This window comes from Chiloscyllium plagiosum, unplaced genomic scaffold, assembly GCF_037043375.1.
Source record: "Chiloscyllium plagiosum isolate Xiang-an unplaced genomic scaffold, Cpla_swu_hap1 HiC_scaffold_33, whole genome shotgun sequence".
Classification (NCBI taxonomy): Eukaryota; Metazoa; Chordata; class Chondrichthyes; order Orectolobiformes; family Hemiscylliidae; genus Chiloscyllium; species Chiloscyllium plagiosum.
In genome coordinates, this window is record NW_028270171.1 from 1,245,232 (window position 1) to 1,265,208 (window position 19,977).

The 19,977-nt window shown below is 54.8% G+C and overlaps 2 protein-coding genes across 5 annotated transcripts in view; one reads left to right on the forward strand and one right to left on the reverse strand.

The window, feature by feature from the left end:
- The window catches only part of LOC122542065 (sodium-dependent neutral amino acid transporter B(0)AT2-like), a 186,851-nt gene that overhangs the window by 1,575 nt on the left and 165,299 nt on the right, over positions 1-19,977 (forward strand). The gene's annotated exons all lie outside the window — the stretch shown is intronic.
- LOC122562842 (uncharacterized) overlaps positions 2,959-19,977 on the reverse strand; it is a 28,116-nt gene continuing 11,097 nt past the window's right edge. For 2 of the 3 annotated variants that reach the window (XM_087978160.1, XM_087978161.1), the window contains exons 7-12: positions 17,869-18,237; positions 6,096-7,167; positions 5,796-5,885; positions 4,466-4,573; positions 3,409-3,462; positions 2,960-3,155 (exon numbers count right to left, since the gene is read on the reverse strand). In XM_087978160.1, the coding sequence (XP_087834286.1) occupies positions 3,042-3,155; positions 3,409-3,462; positions 4,466-4,573; positions 5,796-5,885; positions 6,096-7,167; positions 17,869-18,237 (1,807 nt within the window). In that variant the 3' untranslated portion in view covers positions 2,960-3,041. Of the gene's footprint in view, positions 3,156-3,408; positions 3,463-4,465; positions 4,574-5,795; positions 5,886-6,095; positions 7,168-17,868; positions 18,238-19,977 lie in introns of all 3 variants that reach the window. The other variant, XM_087978162.1, reaches the window with a different exon arrangement.

Consider the following 19,977-nt stretch of genomic DNA (forward strand, 5'->3'; position numbering starts at 1 on the left):
AACATGGACTGCTTCAGTATCTGAGGAGTTGCAAATGTCGCTGAACATTGTGTAATCAATCATTGGTGATCACCCCCACTTCTGACCTTATGATAGAGGGAAGGTCATTGATGAAGCAGTTGAAGATAGTTGGGCCTAGGACAGTACTCTGAAGAACTCCTGCAGAGATGTCCTGGAGCAGACGTGACTGACCAACAGCCACCACCATCCCCCTATGTGTCAGGAATAACTCCAACCAGTGGAGAATTTGCTTCTTGATACCCATTGATCCCAGTTTTCCTAGGGTTCCTTGATGTCAAGGATGTCCCTCTCCCCTCCCCTCTGGAATACAGCTCTTTGTCCATGTTTGACCCAAGGCTGAACTGAGGTCAGGAGCTGAGTGGTCCTGGCAGAACCCAAACTGGGTGTCACTGAGCGGGTTTTAGATTAGATTACTATACTTTACAGTGTGGAAACAGGCCCTTCGGCCCAACAATGTCCACACCGACCCGCCGAAGCGCAAACCTCCCATACCCCTACATTTACCCCTTACCTCACACTACAGGCAATTTAGCATGGCCAATTCACCTGACCTGCACATCTTTGGACTGTGGGAGGAAACCGGAGCACCCGGAGGAAACCCACGCAGACACGGGGAGAATGTGCAAACTTCACACAGACAGTCGCCTGAGGCAGGAATTGAACCTGGGTCTCTGGCGCTGTGAGGCAGCAGTGCTAACTACTGTGCCACCGTGCTGAGCAGGTGCTGTTTGATAGCCCTGCTGATGACACTTTCCATCACTTTATTGATGATTGAGAGAAGACTGATGGGGTGGTAATAGACCGGATTGAATTTGTCCTGCTTTTTATGTACAGGACATACCTGGGCAATTTTCCACATTGTTGTGTAGATGCCAGTGTTGTAACTGTCCTGGAACAGCTTGGCTAGGGGAGCGGCAAGTTCTGGAACACAGGTCTACTGTACTATTGCCAGAATGTTGTCAGGGCCCATAGCCTTTGCAGTATTCAGTATCTCCAACTGTTTCTTGATTTACTTGGAGATATTCGAATTGGCTGAAGACTGGCATCTGTAACATGGAGGCCGAGATGGATCATTCACTCGGCACTTTTGGCTGAAGATTGCTGTGAAAGCTTCAGCCTTCTCTTTTGCACTGATGTGTTGGGCTCTTCCATTATTGAGGATGAGAGTATTTGTGGAGCCTCCTTCTCCAGTGAGTTGTTTTATTGTCCATCATCATTCATGATTGGACGTGGCAGGACTGCAGAGCTTAGATCTCATCCATTAGTTGTGGGATCACTTAGCTCTGTCTAACACCTGCTGCTTATGCTGTTTGGCAAGTCCTCCTGTTTGGGGTTTCATCAGGTTGACACCTCACCTTCAGGGATGCCTGGTGCTGCTCCTGGTAAACCATCCCGTACTCTCCATTGAACTGGGGCTGATCCCCATTTCGTATGTTGAGTGTTGATCTCTTTTTGGAAGATGGTCCATGGTTCAGCTACTGTTTATCCTGTTAGCCTTTGGCATCTAGTCTGTCCTGCCCAACTCTGTTCTTTCCCCATCAAAGTCAGGTTTTCCCCATTTAACTCTTCTCCCTCTGGATTGTTCTTTTCTCCTGTTTCATAGTCAGCCTCAACCTTATAATTTATCGATAACCATCCCGTAAACATTCCCCCATTGACTCTTGATCATGTAGCCCCCATGCACCAGGTCTGGCAGAGCCTCTTTTCTCATTGGAAAATATTCCTGAGCTCACTCTGGGAACTCTCCATCCCCTCGCCCTTCCCACAACTGCTTTTTCAGTCTATATTTTGAATAATTAAAGTTCCCCATTTTAGCTACTCACCAACATTTGCAACTCTCTGTATTTCCCTTGTAAATTTGTTGTGCTCCCTCCGCCCACTGCAGGGTAATTGATGGACTGCATCGAGTGACAAAATCTCTCTTTTCTGTTCCTTGATCCCACTGGGACACCGTCTTTCTCCAGCACAGCAATGCTCCCCTTAATCAATACCTCCTTTTCCTTCCTCTCCTATCGATTCCCAGCTCCTGGAATCCAGGAGCATTTAACAACCCTAACCCGGTTCTTCTCTGAGCCAGGTCTCTGTTATAACTCCAGCAACACATTCCACATGACAATCTGTGTCTGAAACACACTGTAATGCACTGTGACCTAATTTAGATTTCATTTCTTTCTTCCTTATTCTGACCCCACGTTGAAACTTACTCTTCCCTATTCTGCTGCAATCTATTGTTCCCAGTATTTTGTCTACTTTGTTATTACTCTCTGATATTATCAATCTGAATTTATTACTCTCTGATAATATTGCTCTCAGATATTATCACTCTCTGATATTATTACTCTCTGATACTGTCGCTCTCTGATACTATCGCTCTTTGATACTATTGCTATCTGATATTATTGCTTTCTGATATTACCTCCTGGCTCACAGACCTTTGCTGAGTTAGTTTAAACCCTTCCTGATTGTCTTCACAGAACTTTCTGCAGAGATCTCAGTGCTAGTAGATGGGTAAATATGGGCCCACCTACCTGAGAGTCAATCTCTGTAACCTCGCCATCGAAAACCCTCCATCCTATAGCCAGCTTCCCAGCCCCACATTCTTCTGCTTTGACTTCCTATTTCCATACTCACTTGCAGCTGTAACTAGGACTACGTTGAGGTCCAATGTGCACATGTCCTCCTTAGCTCCCTATATTGTCTCTGCAGGACCAGGACCATTTTTTGCGTAATAATGTGGACCATGAACACTGACTATTCACCCTCCCTCTCAGGCAGCTGCTCAGGGACCCCCTTACACACAGCCCCCCTTCCTGACCCCCAGTTTATTCTCCTTCTGTGCCAGAGTTTGCTCCGCAGCCTGTCTGAGTATCACAGTGACGTCCTTCAGTCAGTCAAAAGAGTTTCAATGCTCAGGGGCATTCCCAGAAACCAGTCAGTCTTAGCAGGTAGGGAGGGGTCAGAGGGTCAGATGAGGGGTGGAGACAGGAGGAGGAGGGTTAGATTAACACAGAGGTGAGGGTTTACGTGGGAACTGAACAGTGATCGGCAGAAACCTTCTCTGATTGGAGTTGAGTTGCTTCATTGACTAGTGCCTGGAGCATCCGGTCCTGCCCACACAGCCTTGTCAACAGGAGCTGCAGGTAGAAGGAGGAACATCATCAGATACAACCAACAGGCCGGAGAAGCTCCCTCAAATGTCAGAACTCCCCAGTTACTCCCGTACTGTCCCTGTCCTGGGAGTGTTTGATGGGGACAGTGTAGAGGGAGCTTTACTCTTTGTCTAACCCTGTGCTGTGCCTATCCTGGGACTGTGTGAATCTGTGAATACATCTTGCTGCTAAGGACTTCCTTGTGAAAATCAGAGCAATAATTAAAGTTACGACTTACATCAACCGGTGTTTCGGTCATTTTGACAGGTTCTAGAGTGTATTCCCTGTGGACCTGGAAGAGAAAGTTCCTGTCAGTTTCTCACAGTGAGCTCAGCCCAGAGGCTGTGTATTTCTCCACAAACTGGGGGACAGTGAGTGAGCAGGGGAGAGATATGTGATTGGAGCCAGCATCCAGGACCCCAACAAAATGCTCTGGGAATAAGGGTTTAAGGGTTCAAAACCCAAGATAGAAAGTGGTGGAATTTAGATATCACAAATAACTCTGGAATTGAAAGCTAGTAGTCTGTAGTGACAACCATCACCGATTGTAAAAACCCCATCTCGTTCACTAATGCCCATTAGGGATGGAAATCTGCCATCCTTACCCAGTCTGGCCTACACGTTTCACCACTGCTTTCCTCCCTCCTTCTCTTCTCTTGTTTTTGTTCACTCAGGGGGATGCAGCATCACTGGCTGGGTCCAGCAGTTATTACCCCGTCCCTAGTTGCCCCCTTGAGAAGGTGGGGGTGAGCTGCCTTCTTGAATCGCTGCAGTCCATGTGCTGTGGGTTGACCCACAATACCTTGAGGGAGGGAATTCCAGGATTTTGACCCAATGACAGTGAAGGAATGGTGAGATATTTCCAAGTCAGGGTGGTGAGTGGCTTGCAGGGGAACTTGGTCCCATGTATCTGCTGCCCTTGTCCTTCTAGATGGAAGTGGTCGTGGGTTTGGAAGGTGCTGTCTGAGCACACTTGGTGAATTTCTGCAGTGCATCTTGTAGATGGTACACACTGCTGCTGCTGAACGATGGAGGGAGGGGATGTTTGTGAATGTGGTGCCAATCAAGTGGGGGCTGCTTTATCTTGGATGGTGTTAAACTTCTTGAGTGTTGTAGGAGCTACACCTACTTGTCCCTTTCTCGTTACAATCTCCCTCTTTCCTCTCCACCTCCCCCTTCTGCCTCTGTTACTCCATCTCTCTCCCCCTCCTCATTCCCTCTCACTTCCTTTACCTTTCCCCGTATCCTCCCCCCTCACCCCCTCCTGGAGCAACAGGTTTCAGGATGATACTTACTGATGAACTGGTGGATAATCTCTTGACAACCAGGCCCTGGGGACTGGAGCTAGTTCCTGGGGTAGATGGAAGACGAGGAGGGAGTCGTGTGAAAGTGGAGCCAATTCCCTGTGATAGAAAAAACAGAAAGCTCAAAGAAGGATCCTCAAATCCAAAACAAACCACCAGCCTTTCCTGTAGTCATATCATCCCTTGTTTTTCTGGTGTCGTCACCATCCCTTCACCCTTCACCTACCAGCCCCATTACACCATCAACCCCTGTCCAAACCTTCCCCATCCCCCCCATCCCCCCCCTCCCGCTCCCCACCCCCCTTTCCTGCTCCCCAGCCCCCCGCTCCCCATCCCCCCCCATCACCCCCCCCCGATCACCCTCCCCGCTCCCCATCCCCCCCCCCGCTCCCCATCCCCCCCACTCCCGCTCCCCATCCCCCCCACTCCCGCTCCCCATCCCCCCCACTCCCGCTCCCCATCCCCCCTCCCGCTCCCCATCCCCCCCCTCCCGCTCCCCATCCCCCCCTCCCGCTCCCCATCCCCCCCCTCCCGCTCCCCATCCCCCCACTCCCGCTCCCCATCCCCCCCCTCCCGCTCCCCATCCAATCCTCACACAGCCCCCAGGCCCAGCCTGTGTTCACACAGCCCCCAGGCCCAGCCTGTGTTCACACAGCCCCCAGGCCCAGCCTGTGTTTACACAGCCCCCAGGCCCAGCCTGTGTTTACACAGTCCCCAGGCCCAGTCTGTGTTTACACAGTTCCCTGGTCCAGCCTGTGTTTACACAGTCCCCAAGCCCAGCCTGTGTTTCCACAGTTCCCTGGTCCAGCCTATGTTTACACAGTCCCCATGTCCAGCCTGTGTTTACACAGTCCCCATGTCCAGCCTGTGTTTACACAGTCCCCATGTCCAGCCTGTGTTTACACAGTCCCCATGTCCAGCCTGTGTTTACACAGCCCACCCAGTCCAGCTTGTGTTTATATAGTTCCCTGGTCCAACCTGTGTTTACACAGTCCCTGTGTCCAGCTTGTGTTTATACAGCCCCCAGGTCCAGCCTGTTTTTACACAGCCCCCGGTCCAGCCTGTGTTTACGCAGTCCCCAGGCCCAGCCTGTGTTTATGCAGTCCCCAGGCCCAGCCTGTATTTACACGGTTCCTAGGTCCAGCCTGTGTTTACACTGTCCCCTGGCCCAGCTTGTGTTTACACTGTCCCCTGGCCCAGCCTGTATTTATTCAGTCCCTGGTTGTCAATTTCCTGGTCACCTCTGCACACAGGCCCCTACCTCCCCAGTCGATAGTAATTTGCTAATTTAATTCAGAATGATGCTGTTGTTTGAACTCACCGATTTTCTCGCGAGGCTGCGAGCTCTGTCAGTTCGAGAGGAATGAAATGGAGAGAGTGGAAAGCATCGACTTTGGCAGGTGAAATGCTCCTTAATTTGTGAGAGACAGACAGGAGGAGGCGGAGGATCGAGGGAGCGATACAGAGAGAGTCATATAAAGAGAGGTGAGAGGAGAGATAGAGAGAGGCCGGGAGAGGAAGAGAGGTGCTATAGTTTATTCTTCTTAATACAAATAAGTTGAGACAATTATCTAAACATCTTACGCAATCATGAAAAGTTGTTCATTATTTTATACGTTACCCATGTGCCCAGTATGCTACGTTTGCTGACAGGGGTTTCATGGTGTTCTTTGCCAGGCAGGACAGTTAATCTCTCGACTGGAGTGTGAGGCCTGTTATTTCTGGAATATCGACTGGGTAATGTCACACTCGAACCCTCAAAATGCAGCTCCTCTCGAGGTATCACTGTCATCCTTTCAAACGGTGTTGAGGATCTTTCCTGTCTCCTGAGTGGACTCTGAGCTTTGTTTAAGAAGAAACTGTAATGTTCCTCTGAGGGCAGGATGTCAAATTGATCGGAAGGAGTTTGTGGCCTTGAGTATGACCGGCTGAGTGTTTGTGCTCGGGCCCGTGCTGAGATGTAATATTCTCCAGGCTGCTCCTCTGTTGGGAGCAGGCTAATGCTCACTGGCAAACTGTGAGGCCCCATGAACTGTCCTGGAATCGGAAGGTAGCTACTTCTCACAACAGGAGCTGTCTGTGGGGTCGGGAGGATATCAATCCTTCCAACGGGAGTGTGAGGTCTGCTCAATGTCCTGCTGCTCCTCGGGGGTAAGGCCATATCTTCTTGGGATCTCTCTGAGGGAGACTGGGTCCTTTGTGAAGATCTTGGGAATGGGACAGGGGGTTTTCCAGAGATTGGGGAACTCTGTGACGCTGGGGCCTTATCCATTGGCCTCTGGGAAGTTCTCTCAGGTGGAGTTTCATTACAACGGCGGCTGTGTAGACCCTCCATGAGGATCACATATTGATCATCCGGAGTGTGTGATCGTCTGAGAACATGGTATCTCGGAGTGTCTGATGTCACAGGTAGGGAGTTGGAACGCAGTGATTTGATGGATCTGCTGCTGATCAGGTCTGGGCTGTTGGATGGGAGGACTGAGCTCTGTTGGAACCTGAGCGGTGAATCAGATTCAGGTTGCAATCCCTTGCCCTGTTCCTCGTTGAGATAGTGACCCCTGGGGCTTTGCTGCCTGACCCCTGAACCGAGACTGACCATGATGGAGTGGTCCTCAAGGAGCTGCGAGTCACCACGGTAACCGTCAGCGAGGTGTTCATACGCAGGGCCGCACCGGGTCTTCATTATATAAGGCCTGGTACAAAATCAAACCATATAGCACTATCTGTTAGGAACTATCATTGATCTCCACTCACTGCACAGCGTTCATTCACATCGCGACAGAACTGACCACAAGCTGTCCCTCCGTTCCAATGTTCCAGGGAGCACAGGATGCTCAAGGTTAATACTCACCTGGCAGCAGTGAAGACAGCACATTGACACTCAATGCCATTGGATCATCACCCAGAGTGATGCCCCCTGCTGGTGAGTGAGAAACAGCCTGGTGGAGGCCATTCTGCCCCTCGATCCTACCCTGACATTCAACACCATCATGGCTTTTCTCTCCTGATAATTATTGTATTTATTTATCCTCCTGCTTTTGACTCTTGATTGTTTATTAATTTTGAAATGTTCTTAAGTGTCTTTGTCTGTGAAAACTAATGCAAAGTATTTATTTAAATTTTATTTATTTAAATTTATTTAAATTTAAAGTATTTATTTAAATTCTCTGCCATTCCCTGGTTCTCGTTATTCTTTCCCTGCTTTTGTTCCCGAAGGGCCCGGTGTCCATTTTCACCCACGTTTCCTGTTCCTGTTTTTAAAGAAACTCTGACTCTCCTTTACCATATTATTCGTGAATATATCCTCAAAGTTTATAATCTCTTGATTATTTCTCAGTTGATCTTCCTTGTTTTTTAAAAACCTCCCCAATTCCCTGGTTTATCCCCGATCTTTTGATTTGATGCTATCCTTAATTTCGGGGATAACTGTGATCAGGTTGTTTTGCTGATGTTTAATATCTGAGGCGGTCCCTCCTGTCGGATCGGGAGCAGGAGTGTCAGACTGAAATTGTTAATCTGTTGAGATTGTGACAGGATAAGGAGTGAACTCGGAAACCCAGCTTCAGGTCAAACCTTTGACCTGCAATTGCCAAGAATCACCCCCCTTCATTCCCTGACCCTCCATCTCTCCCCTTTCTCCCTCATTCCCTGACCCTCCATCTCTCCCCTTTCCCCCTCATTCCCTGACCCTCCATCTCTCCCCTTTCTCCCTCATTCCATGGCCCTCCATCTCTCCCCTTTCCCCTTCATTCCCTGACCCTCCATCTCTCCCCTTTCCCCCTCATTCCCTGACCCTCCATCTCTCCCCTTTCCCCCTCATTCCCTGACCCTCCATCTCTCCCCTTTCTCCCTCATTCCATGGCCCTCCATCTCTCCCCTTTCTCCCTCATTCCCTGACCCTCCATCCCTCCCCTTTCCCCCTCATTCCATGGCCCTCCATCTCTCCCCTTTCCCCTTCATTCCCTGACCCTCCATCTCTCCCCTTTCCCCTTCATTCCCTGAACCTCCATCTCTCCCCTTTCCCCCTCATTCCCTGACCCTCCATCTCTCCCCTTTCCCCTTCATTCCCTGACCCTCCATCTCTCCCCTTTCCCCCTCATTCCCTGACCCTCCATCTCTCCCCTTTCCCCCTCATTCCATGGCCCTCCATCTCTCCCCTTTCCCCCTCATTCCCTGACCCTCCATCTCTCCCCTTTCTCCCTCATTCCATGACCCTCCATCTCTCCCCTTTCTCCCTCATTCCATGGCCCTCCATCTCTCCCCTTTCCCCTTCATTCCCTGACCCTCCATCTCTCCCCTTTCCCCTTCATTCTCTGACCCTCCATCTCTCCCCTTTCCCCTTCATTCCCTGACCCTCCATCTCTCCCCTTTCCCCCTCATTCCCTGACCCTCCATCTCTCCCCTTTCCCCTTCATTCCCTGACCCTCCATCTCTCCCCTTTCCCCCTCATTCCCTGACCCTCCATCTCTCCCCTTTCCCCTTCATTCCCTGACCTTCCATCTCTCCCCTTTCTCCCTCATTCCATGACCCTCCATCTCTCCCCTTTCTCCCTCATTCCATGGCCCTCCATCTCTCCCCTTTCCCCTTCATTCCCTGACCCTCCATCTCTCCCCTTTCCCCTTCATTCTCTGACCCTCCATCTCTCCCCTTTCCCCTTCATTCCCTGACCCTCCATCTCTCCCCTTTCCCCCTCATTCCCTGACCCTCCATCTCTCCCCTTTCCCCTTCATTCCCAGACCCTCCATCTCTCCCCTTTCCCCCTCATTCCCTGACCCTCCATCTCTCCCCTTTCCCCTTCATTCCCTGACCTTCCATCTCTCCCCTTTCCCCTTCATTCCCTGACCCTCCATCTCTCCCCTTTCCCCTTCATTCCCTGACCCTCCATCTCTCCCCTTTCCCCTTCATTCCATGGCCCTCCATCTCTCCCCTTTCCCCTTCATTCCATGGCCCTCCATCTCTCCCCTTTCCCCCTCATTCCCTGACCCTCCATCTCTCCCCTTTCCCCCTCATTCCCTGACCCTCCATCTCTCCCCTTTCCCCTTCATTCCATGGCCCTCCATCTCTCCCCTTTCCCCCTCATTCCCTGACCCTCCATCTCTCCCCTTTCCCCCTCATTCCCTGACCCTCTATCTCTCCCCTTTCTCCCTCATTCCATGGCCCTCCATCTCTCCCCTTTCCCCTTCATTCCCTGACCCTCCATCTCTCCCCTTTCCCCTTCATTCCCTGACCCTCCATCTCTCCCCTTTCCCCTTCATTCCCTGACCCTCCATCTCTCCCCTTTCCCCTTCATTCCCTGACCCTCCATCTCTCCCCTTTCCCCTTCATTCCCTGACCCTCCATCTCTCCCCTTTCTCCCTCATTCCATGGCCCTCCATCTCTCCCCTTTCCCCTTCATTCCCTGACCCTCCATCTCTCCCCTTTCCCCCTCATTCCCTGACCCTCCATCTCTCCCCTTTCCCCTTCATTCCATGGCCCTCCATCTCTCCCCTTTCCCCTTCATTCCCTGACCCTCCATCCCTCCCCTTTCCCCCTCATTCCCTGACCCTCCATCTCTCCCCTTTCCCCTTCATTCCATGGCCCTCCATCTCTCCCCTTTCCCCCTCATTCCCTGACCCTCCATCTCTCCCCTTTCCCCTTCATTCCCTGACCCTCCAACTCTCCCCTTTCCCCTTCATTCCATGACCCTCCATCTCTCTGTCTTCCCTCTCATTCTCTGACCCTCCCCACCCCGAGACACCTTATCTGCTGATGGATCAATCCTGATGGAGTGGGGGAAGGTTGGATTTGAGCCCTCATGATGCCTGTGTCCATTCCCTGAGGGGGAACGGGGAGGTATTTCTGGTGATAAATTCCTGATTTCTAGAATAGGGGTGGAAGCTGAGAGCTCTGTGAGATTTCCACCCCCCACTCCCCACTCCCGAGGGCAGTGTTTGGGTTGCACTGGTCAATAACTGTCAGCTCTTCACGGTCCCAAGTTGAAGGTCACCTCCTGCTGTCCATATCTCACTCAGATAATCCCAGATTAAAAATTATCTCAAAAAACAGATACATCTCAGCAGCATGTAGCAGCTCAGATTAATGAAGCACTTTTGGTGTTTTTGCCAGGTTTGTGAAGGTTTGTAGCTCAGGTTTAGGGTGTAGGTTTGCTCGCTGAGCTGTAGGTTTGTAGGTTTGATCTGCTTGTCAAACACAGCCAGAAACCCTAACCACCTTACCATACATCAAAGAAGTTTCAGAAATGACAGCCAGACTACTAAGAGCCCTCGGAATCCTAGTAGCACACAAACCCACCAACACTCTCAAACAAAAACTAACAAACTTAAAAGACCTATGGACAAAACCAACGTCATCTACAAAATTCCATGCAAGGACTGCCACAAACACTACGTAGGACAAACAGGAAGAAAGTTAGCCACCAGGATACACGAACACCAGCTAGCCACAAAAAGACACGAACCTCTCTCCCTTGTAGCCCTACACATGGATGAAAAAAACCACCATTTCGACTGGGACAACACATCTATCCTGGGACAGGCTAAGCAAAGACATGCCAGAGAATTCCTAGAGGCCTGGCATTCCAACCACAACGCCATAAACAAACACATAGATCTAGATACCATCTATCAACCCCTCAGAAAACAAACAGGAAATGACATCACCACAAGCTCCAGGAACCCCATCCAGATGAAAGATATAAATAGAAAGCAGGAGACAACAGCTTCGCTTCACTTGGAGGTCGCCACTGATGATGTTACCTAGTCAGGTAATGAAACATCTGGATATCAAACCTACAACTCAGCGAGCAAACCTACACCCTAAACTGTTGGTGTATTTTCAAAACAACCACAGGATCAGCTGCTATTACCAACATCTCATTTTCCCATGTGTGGCAATCTGGAGATCACAAAAGCTGATTGGACAGCATTTCCCCATCACCTGGTCTGCAGATGGGAGAACCTCTCATTGGACATTTAGTTATCACAGGATCACTCCAAATCTGTCATTCATCAACCACTGTCAACACAGCTTATAGTTTCATCATCAGTCATCAATTAGAGCAAAAGAAAATAATACCCTCCGACAGTGCGGCACTCCCTCAGCACTGACCCTCCGACAGTGCGGCACTCCCTCAGCACTGACCCTCCGACAGTGCCCACTCCCATAGCACTGACCCTCCGACAATGCGGCGCTCCCTCAGCACTGACCCTCCGACAGTGCCCCGCTTCCTCAGCACTGATCTTCCGACAGTGCCCCGCTCCCTCAACACTGGCCCTCCGACAGTGCGGCATTCCCTCAGCACTGACCCTCCGACAATGCGGCACTCCCTCAGCACTGACCCTCCGACAATGCGGCACTCCCATAGCACTGACCCTCCGACAGTCCGGCGCTCCCTCAGCACTGACCCTCCGACAATGCGGCACTCCCTCAGCACTGACCCTCCGACAATGCGGCGCTCCCTCAGCACTGACCCTCCGACTGTGCGGCACTCCCTCAGCACTGACCCTCCGACCGTGCGGCACTCCCTCAGCACTGACCCTCCGGCAGTGGGGCACTCCCTCAGTACTGACCCTCCAACAGTGCGGCACTCCCTCAGCACTGACCCTCCGACAGGGCGGTACTCCCTCAGCACTGACCCTCCGACAGTCCGGCGCTCTCTCAGCACTGACCCGCCAACAGTGCGGCACTCCCTCAGCACTGACCCTCTGACAGTGCCCCGCTCCCTCAGCACTGACCCTCCGACCGTGCGGCACTCCCTCAGCACTGACCCTCCGACCGTGCGGCACTCCCTCAGCACTGACCCTCCGACCGTGCGGCACTCCCTCAGCACTGACCCTCCGACAGTGCGGCACTCCCTCAGCACTGACCCTCCGACAGTCCGGCGCTCCCTCAGCACTGACCCTCCGACAGTGCGGCGCTCTCTCAGCACTGACCCTCCGACAGTGCGGCACTCCCTCAGCACTGACCCTCCAACAGTGCCCACTCCCATAGCACTGACCCTCCGACAATGCGGCGCTCCCTCAGCACTGACCCTCCGACCGTGCGGCACTCCCTCAGCACTGACCCTCCGACCGTGTGGCACTCCCTCAGCACTGACCCTCTGACAGTGCGGCACACCCTCAGCACTGAACCTCCGACCATGCGGCACTCCCTCAGCACTGACCCTCCGACCGTGTGGCACTCCCTCATCACTGACCCTCCGACAGTACGGCACTCCCTCAGTACGGCACTCCCTCAGTACTGACCCTCCGACAGTGCGGCACTTCCTCAGCACTGACCCTCCGACAGTGCGGCACTCCCTCACCACTGACCCTCCGACAGTGCAGCACTCCCTCAGCACTGACCCTCCGACAGTATGACACTGCCTTAGCACTGACCCTCCGACAGTGCGGCACTCCCTCAGCACTGACCCTCCGACAGTGCGGCACTCCCTCAGCACTGACCCTCCGACAGTGCGGCACTCCCTCAGCACTGACCCTCCAACAGTGCGGCACTCCCTCAGTACTGACCCTCCGACAGTGTGGCACTCCCTCAGCACTGACCCTCCGACAGTGCAGCGCTCCCTCAGCACTGACCCTCCGACAGTATGACACTCCCTCAGCACTGACCCTCCGACAGTGCGGCACTCCCTCAGCACTGACCCTCCGACAGTGCAGCGCTCCCTCAGCACTGACCCTCCGACAGTGCGGCACTCCCTCAGTACTGACCCTCCGACCGTGCGGCACTCCCTCAGCACTGACCCTCCGACAGTCCGGCGCTCCCTCAGCACTGACCCTCCGACAGTGCGGCGCTCTCTCAGCACTGACCCTCCGACAGTGCGGCACTCCCTCAGCACTGACCCTCCAACAGTGCCCACTCCCATAGCACTGACCCTCCGACAATGCGGCGCTCCCTCAGCACTGACCCTCCAACAGTGCCCACTCCCATAGCACTGACCCTCCGACAGTGCGGCACTCCCTCAGCACTGACCCTCCGACCGTGCGGCACTCCCTCAGCACTGACCCTCCGACCGTGTGGCACTCCCTCAGCACTGACCCTCTGACAGTGCGGCACACCCTCAGCACTGAACCTCTGACCATGCGGCACTCCCTCAGCACTGACCCTCCGACAGTACGGCACTCCCTCAGTACGGCACTCCCTCAGTACTGACCCTCCGACAGTGCGACACTCCCTCAGCACTGACCCTCCGACAGTGCGGCACTCCCTCAGCACTGACCCTCCGACAGTGCAGCACTCCCTCAGCACTGACCCTCCGACAGTATGACACTGCCTTAGCACTGACCCTCCGACAGTGCGGCACTCCCTCAGCACTGACCCTCCGACAGTGCGGCATTCCCTCAGCACTTACCCTCCGACAGTGCGGCACTCCCTCAGCACTGACCCTCCGACAGTGCGGCACTCCCTCAGCACTGACCCTCCGACAGTGCGGTGCTCTCTCAGCACTGACCCTCCAACAGTGCGGCACTCCCTCAGTACTGACCCTCCGACAGTGTGGCACTCCCTCAGCACTGACCCTCCGACAGTGCAGCGCTCCCTCAGCACTGACCCTCCGACAGTATGACACTCCCTCAGCACTGACCCTCCGACAGTGCGGCACTCCCTCAGCACTGACCCTCCGACAGTGCAGCGCTCCCTCAGCACTGACCCTCCGACAGTGCGGCACTACCTCAGTACTGACCCTCCGACCGTGCGGCACTCCCTCAGCACTGACCCTCCGACAGTCCGGCGCTCCCTCAGCACTGACCCTCCGACAGTGCGGCGCTCTCTCAGCACCGACCCTCCGACAGTGCCCCGCTCCCTCAGCACTGACCCTCCGACAGTGCGGCACTCCCTCAGCACTGACCCTCCGACCGTGCGGCACTCCCTCAGCACTGACCCTCCGGCAGTGGGGCACTCCCTCAGCACTGACCCTCCGACAGGGCGGTACTCCCTCAGCACTGACCCTCCGACAGTCCGGCGCTCTCTCAGCACTGACCCTCCAACAGTGCGGCACTCCCTCAGCACTGACCCTCCGACAGTGCCCCGCTCCCTCAGCACTGACCCTCCGACCGTGCGGCACTCCCTCAGCACTGACCCTCCGACCGTGCGGCACTCCCTCAGCACTGACCCTCCGACCGTGCGGCACTCCCTCAGCACTGACCCTCCGACAGTGCGGCACTCCCTCAGCACTGACCCTCCGACAGTCCTGCGCTCCCTCAGCACTGACCCTCCGACAGTGCGGCGCTCTCTCAGCACTGACCCTCCGACAGTGCGGCACTCCCTCAGCACTGACCCTCCAACAGTGCCCACTCCCATAGCACTGACCCTCCGACAATGCGGCGCTCCCTCAGCACTGACCCTCCGACCGTGCGGCACTCCCTCAGCACTGACCCTCCGACCGTGTGGCACTCCCTCAGCACTGACCCTCTGACAGTGCGGCACACCCTCAGCACTGAACCTCCGACCATGCGGCACTCCCTCAGCACTGACCCTCCGACCGTGTGGCACTCCCTCAGCACTGACCCTCCGACAGTACGGCACTCCCTCAGTACGGCACTCCCTCAGTACTGACCCTCCGACAGTGCGGCACTTCCTCAGCACTGACCCTCCGACAGTGCGGCACTCCCTCAGCACTGACCCTCCGACAGTGCGGCACTCCCTCAGCACTGACCCTCCGACAGTGCGGCATTCCCTCAGCACTTACCCTCCGACAGTGCGGCACTCCCTCAGCACTGACCCTCCGACAGTGCGGCACTCCCTCAGCACTGACCCTCCGACAGTGCGGCGCTCTCTCAGCACTGACCCTCCAACAGTGCGGCACTCCCTCAGTACTGACCCTCCGACAGTGTGGCACTCCCTCAGCACTGACCCTCCGACAGTGCAGCGCTCCCTCAGCACTGACCCTCCGACAGTATGACACTCCCTCAGCACTGACCCTCCGACAGTGCGGCACTCCCTCAGCACTGACCCTCCGACAGTGCAGCGCTCCCTCAGCACTGACCCTCCGACAGTGCGGCACTCCCTCAGTACTGACCCTCCGACCGTGCGGCACTCCCTCAGCACTGACCCTCCGACAGTCCGGCGCTCCCTCAGCACTGACCCTCCGACAGTGCGGCGCTCTCTCAGCACTGACCCTCCGACAGTGCGGCACTCCCTCAGCACTGACCCTCCAACAGTGCCCACTCCCATAGCACTGACCCTCCGACAATGCGGCGCTCCCTCAGCACTGACCCTCCAACAGTGCCCACTCCCATAGCACTGACCCTCCGACAGTGCGGCACTCCCTCAGCACTGACCCTCCGACCGTGCGGCACTCCCTCAGCACTGACCCTCCGACCGTGTGGCACTCCCTCAGCACTGACCCTCTGACAGTGCGGCACACCCTCAGCACTGAACCTCTGACCATGCGGCACTCCCTCAGCACTGACCCTCCGACAGTACGGCACTCCCTCAGTACGGCACTCCCTCAGCACTGACCCTCCGACAGTCCGGCGCTCCCTCAGCACTGACCCTCCGACAGTGCGGCGCTCTCTCAGCACTGACCCTCCGACAGTGCGGCACTCCCTCAGCACTGACCCTCCAACAGTGCCCACTCCCATAGCACTGACCCTCCGACAATGCGGCGCTCCCTCAGCACTGACCTTCCGACCGTGCGGCACTCCCTCAGCACTGACCCTCCGACCGTGCGGCACTCCCTCAGCACTGACCCTCCGACAGTGCGGCACCCCCTCATCACTGACCCTCCGACCGTGCGGCACTCCCTCAGCACTGACCCTCCGACAGTACGGCACTCCCTCAGTACTGACCCTCCGACAGTCCGTCGCTCCCTCAGCACTGACCCTCCGACAGTATAACACTCCCTCAGCACTGACCCTCCGACAGTATGGCACTCCCTCAGCACTGACCCTCCGACAGTGCCCCGCTCCCTCAGCACTGACCCTCCGACAGTGCGGCATTCCCTCAGCACTGACCCTCCGACAGTGCGGCACTCCCTCAGCACTGACCCTCTGACAGTGCGGCACTCCCTCAGCACTGACCCTCCGACAGTGCGGCACTCCCTCAGCACTGACCCTCCGACAGTGCGGCACTCCCTCAGCACTGACCCTCCGACAGTGCGGCACTCCCTCAGCACTGACCCTCCGACTGTGCGGCACTCCCTCAGTACTGACCCTCCGACCGTGCGGCACTCCCTCAGCACTGACCCTCCGACAGTCCGGCGCTCCCTCAGCACTGACCCTCCGACAGTGCGACGCTCTCTCAGCACTGACCCTCCAACAGTGCGGCACTCCCTCAGCACTGACCCTCCGACAGTGCCCACTCCCTCAGCACTGACCCTCCGACCGTGCGGCACTCCCTCAGCACTGACCCTCCGACAGTGCGGCACTCCCTCAGCACTGACCCTCCGACAGTGCGGCGCTCCCTCGGTAGTGCGTTGGGAGGCTGGGTCTATATTTTCTGTGACTTGAAGCCACGATATTTGGATTGTGAGGTGTGGTGCTCCTCATGAAGCTGATGTGTCTCTGAAATGACATTCCTGAAGCTGGGATTGCGTTTCCATCTGTCACCTGTAACCTCTGACCTTTGGTCATCTCTGTGCAATATTTGAGCTGGGAATGGGGTGGCCGGGTTAGGCAATGGGGTGGGTGAGGGGTCGGTGGGGTGGTTGAGGGGTGGGATGGGGTGAGTGAGGGTGGATGGAGTGGGTGAGGTGGGGGGATGGGGTGGGTGAGGAGGGGATGGGATTGGTGAGGGGGGGGATGGGGTTGGTGAGGGAGGGATGGGGTGGTTGAGGGGTGGATGGGGTGGTTGAGGGGTGGATGGGGTGGGTGAGTGATGGATGGGGTGGGTGAGGGAGAGATGGGGTGGTCGAGGGGTGGCCGGGGGGGGGAATAGGGTGGCCGGGGGGTGTAGGGCGGCCGTGGGGGGGGGGGGAAATAGGGTGGCCGGCGGGGGGGGGGGGAATGGGGTGGCCGGGTGGGGGAATGGGGTGGGTCGGGGGGGGAGTGGGGTGGTCGGGGGGATAGGGTGGCCGAGGGGGAGGTAGGGTTGCTGTGTCCAAAGTTCTGAGGGTAACAGGTCAGAGAATCTGGGGAGAAATGTTTCCTGTTCAGAGCGGGATTGATGACCAGGGGCACCGTTTTATTGTAAGGAACAGGAAGTTTGGAGGGAATTTGAGGAAATCATTTTTTGCCAGAGGGTGGTGAGAATCTGGAACTGACTGTCTGTGAGGGTGGGAGGGAGGGAGGGGCACCTTTGAAGAATTATTGAGATGATCATTTGAAGAGAGAGCACAGAAGGTTATGGGTTAAGGGCTGGGGAATGGGAATCAGATCGACAGATGTTTGATGGTCGGTAAGAACACAATGGGCTGAAAGGTCCCTTCCTGTGCTGGAAAAACTCTCTGCAATATTACTTACTGGTCTTGCTGGGCCTCAGGGAGTTTCTCTTTCTGTGAGAGAACCCACTCCTCAACGTGAGACAGAGGAGCCCTCAGCTCTGGATCCAGGTGGTCATCCCCAGGCCTGGATAACCCATCGAGTGGTAGGCCCGTGTCCTGGAGCCCGCTGGTGGGAGTGGGAGGAGGGACGGCATGTACCTGGGGGGGTGGGCTATGCTGCAGCTTCCTCTCACTCAGGGATTCCAGCTGCTGCCTTGGGCCTGAGAACACAGCCACTTCCAGGGACTCGGAGCTGTGTCTGTTTTCCTGGTCCTGGAGCAAGCTGCTGTTTGTAAAATCTTCAAAGCTGTAATATCGTTGTTCCTGAGGAAGACGCTTTGAGGTGATGCTGTAAAAAACAAACAAAATGTCAAGAAACTTATGGTGAGTCAGACACAACGGTTCACATCGAAATCCTGGGCATGCTCAGATGGTAAACCACAATCTGTTACCCGATAGAACCAGATACCGAGGAAGGGAAGGCAGTGAACAGCTGCCTGTCTCCATCTCTGGCCCCTCCAGCCAGGCCTAGTCCCAGAGTCAGAGAGACCTACAGCTCAGAAACAAAACCCTTTCAGACCATCACATCTGCACCAGTCACAAACAACGCCCTGACTATTGGAATCCCATCTCCCAGCCTTGGCATTGTAAGTACATGTCTAAACACTTCTGCCTCTCCCACCCTCTAGGCCGGGGCTTCCAGATTCCCACCACCATCTGGGTGAAATGATTTTCCCACATACCCCCTCGAAACCTCTTGTCCTTTCCCTTAGACCTAGACCCTGGTCACTAATGCCTCCAGCAAGGTGAAGCGTTTCTTCCTGTCTAGCTGCGAGTGCCTCCTCGGCACATCCTGCTTTTGTTAACTTTAAACTGCAAACACCTTCACACCAGCCATTGTCCTGATCCCCATTCCAACCATCCAACAATTCCAACAGCGAGAAGACAGAGTGCCGTGTTAGCATTCATTTCGAGAGGGCTACAATCCAAGAGGCGTGATATCCTGCTGAGGCTGTGTCAGGCTCTGGTCCGACTGTATCTGGAGTATTGTGAGCAGTTTCGGGCCCAGTATCTATGGAAGGAGTGTACTGGTGTTAGAGAGGGTCCAGAGGAGGTTTACAACAATGGTCCTGGGAATGAAAGCCTTGTCATTTGGGAAGGGGTCGAGGACTCTAGGTTTGAACTCAGTGGGGTTTAGAAGGATGGTGGGGGGTGGGGGGGGCTGACTGAAGCTTGCAGAATACTGCGAGGCCTGCAGAGAGTGGATATGGAGAACATGTTTCCACAAGTCAGAGAAACTAGAAGCCAAAGGCAGACCCTCAGAGTGAAGGGTCAACCCTTTCGAACTGAGATGGTGGGGGAAGTTTCTTCAGCCAGAGGGTGGGGAATCTGTGGAACTCATTGCCACAGAGGGCTGTGGAGGGCAGGTCATTGTGTGTATTTAAGACAGAGATAGAGAGGTTCCTGGTTAGTGAGGGGATCAAGAAAGAAGGCAAGAGAAATGGGGTTAAGAAACATGTCAGCCATGATCTAATGGCAAAGCAGCTTGATGGGCTAAATGGCCTAATACTGTTCTTATGGTCATATAGACTATGGTCACACTGTAAGGATAAAGGATGGACCATTTCGGACTGAGATGAGGAGAAATGTCTTCACCCAGAGGGTGGGGAGCCTGGGGAATTCTCTGTCACAGAGAAGCAGCTGAGGCCAAAGCATTGAACGTTTTCAAAAAGGAGATGAATATAGTTCTTAGGGCTAAAGGATCAAAGGGGCAGGAACAGGCTGGTGAGTTGGATGATCAGCCACGACCGTGCTGAACGGCAGGGCAAGGTCAAAGGGCTGAATGGTCTCTATGTTTCCGTGTGTGTGCTCACTGCATCTTCACATCAGCTCCCTGTGCTCCTGGGGTGAGGAGTCTAGCTCCTACTCTCTGTATTTCAATGTTATTCTTGTCTCCTCCTGCCGCTGAAGTTGATCATTTGAGGCTCTGTCAGTGACCGTGTTAGCCCTCAGTATCCCTGAGCAGATTCTTTGTGACCCCCACCAGCTCCTTCCCCCTCACAGTGCACAGACAGTGAATATCCTCCAT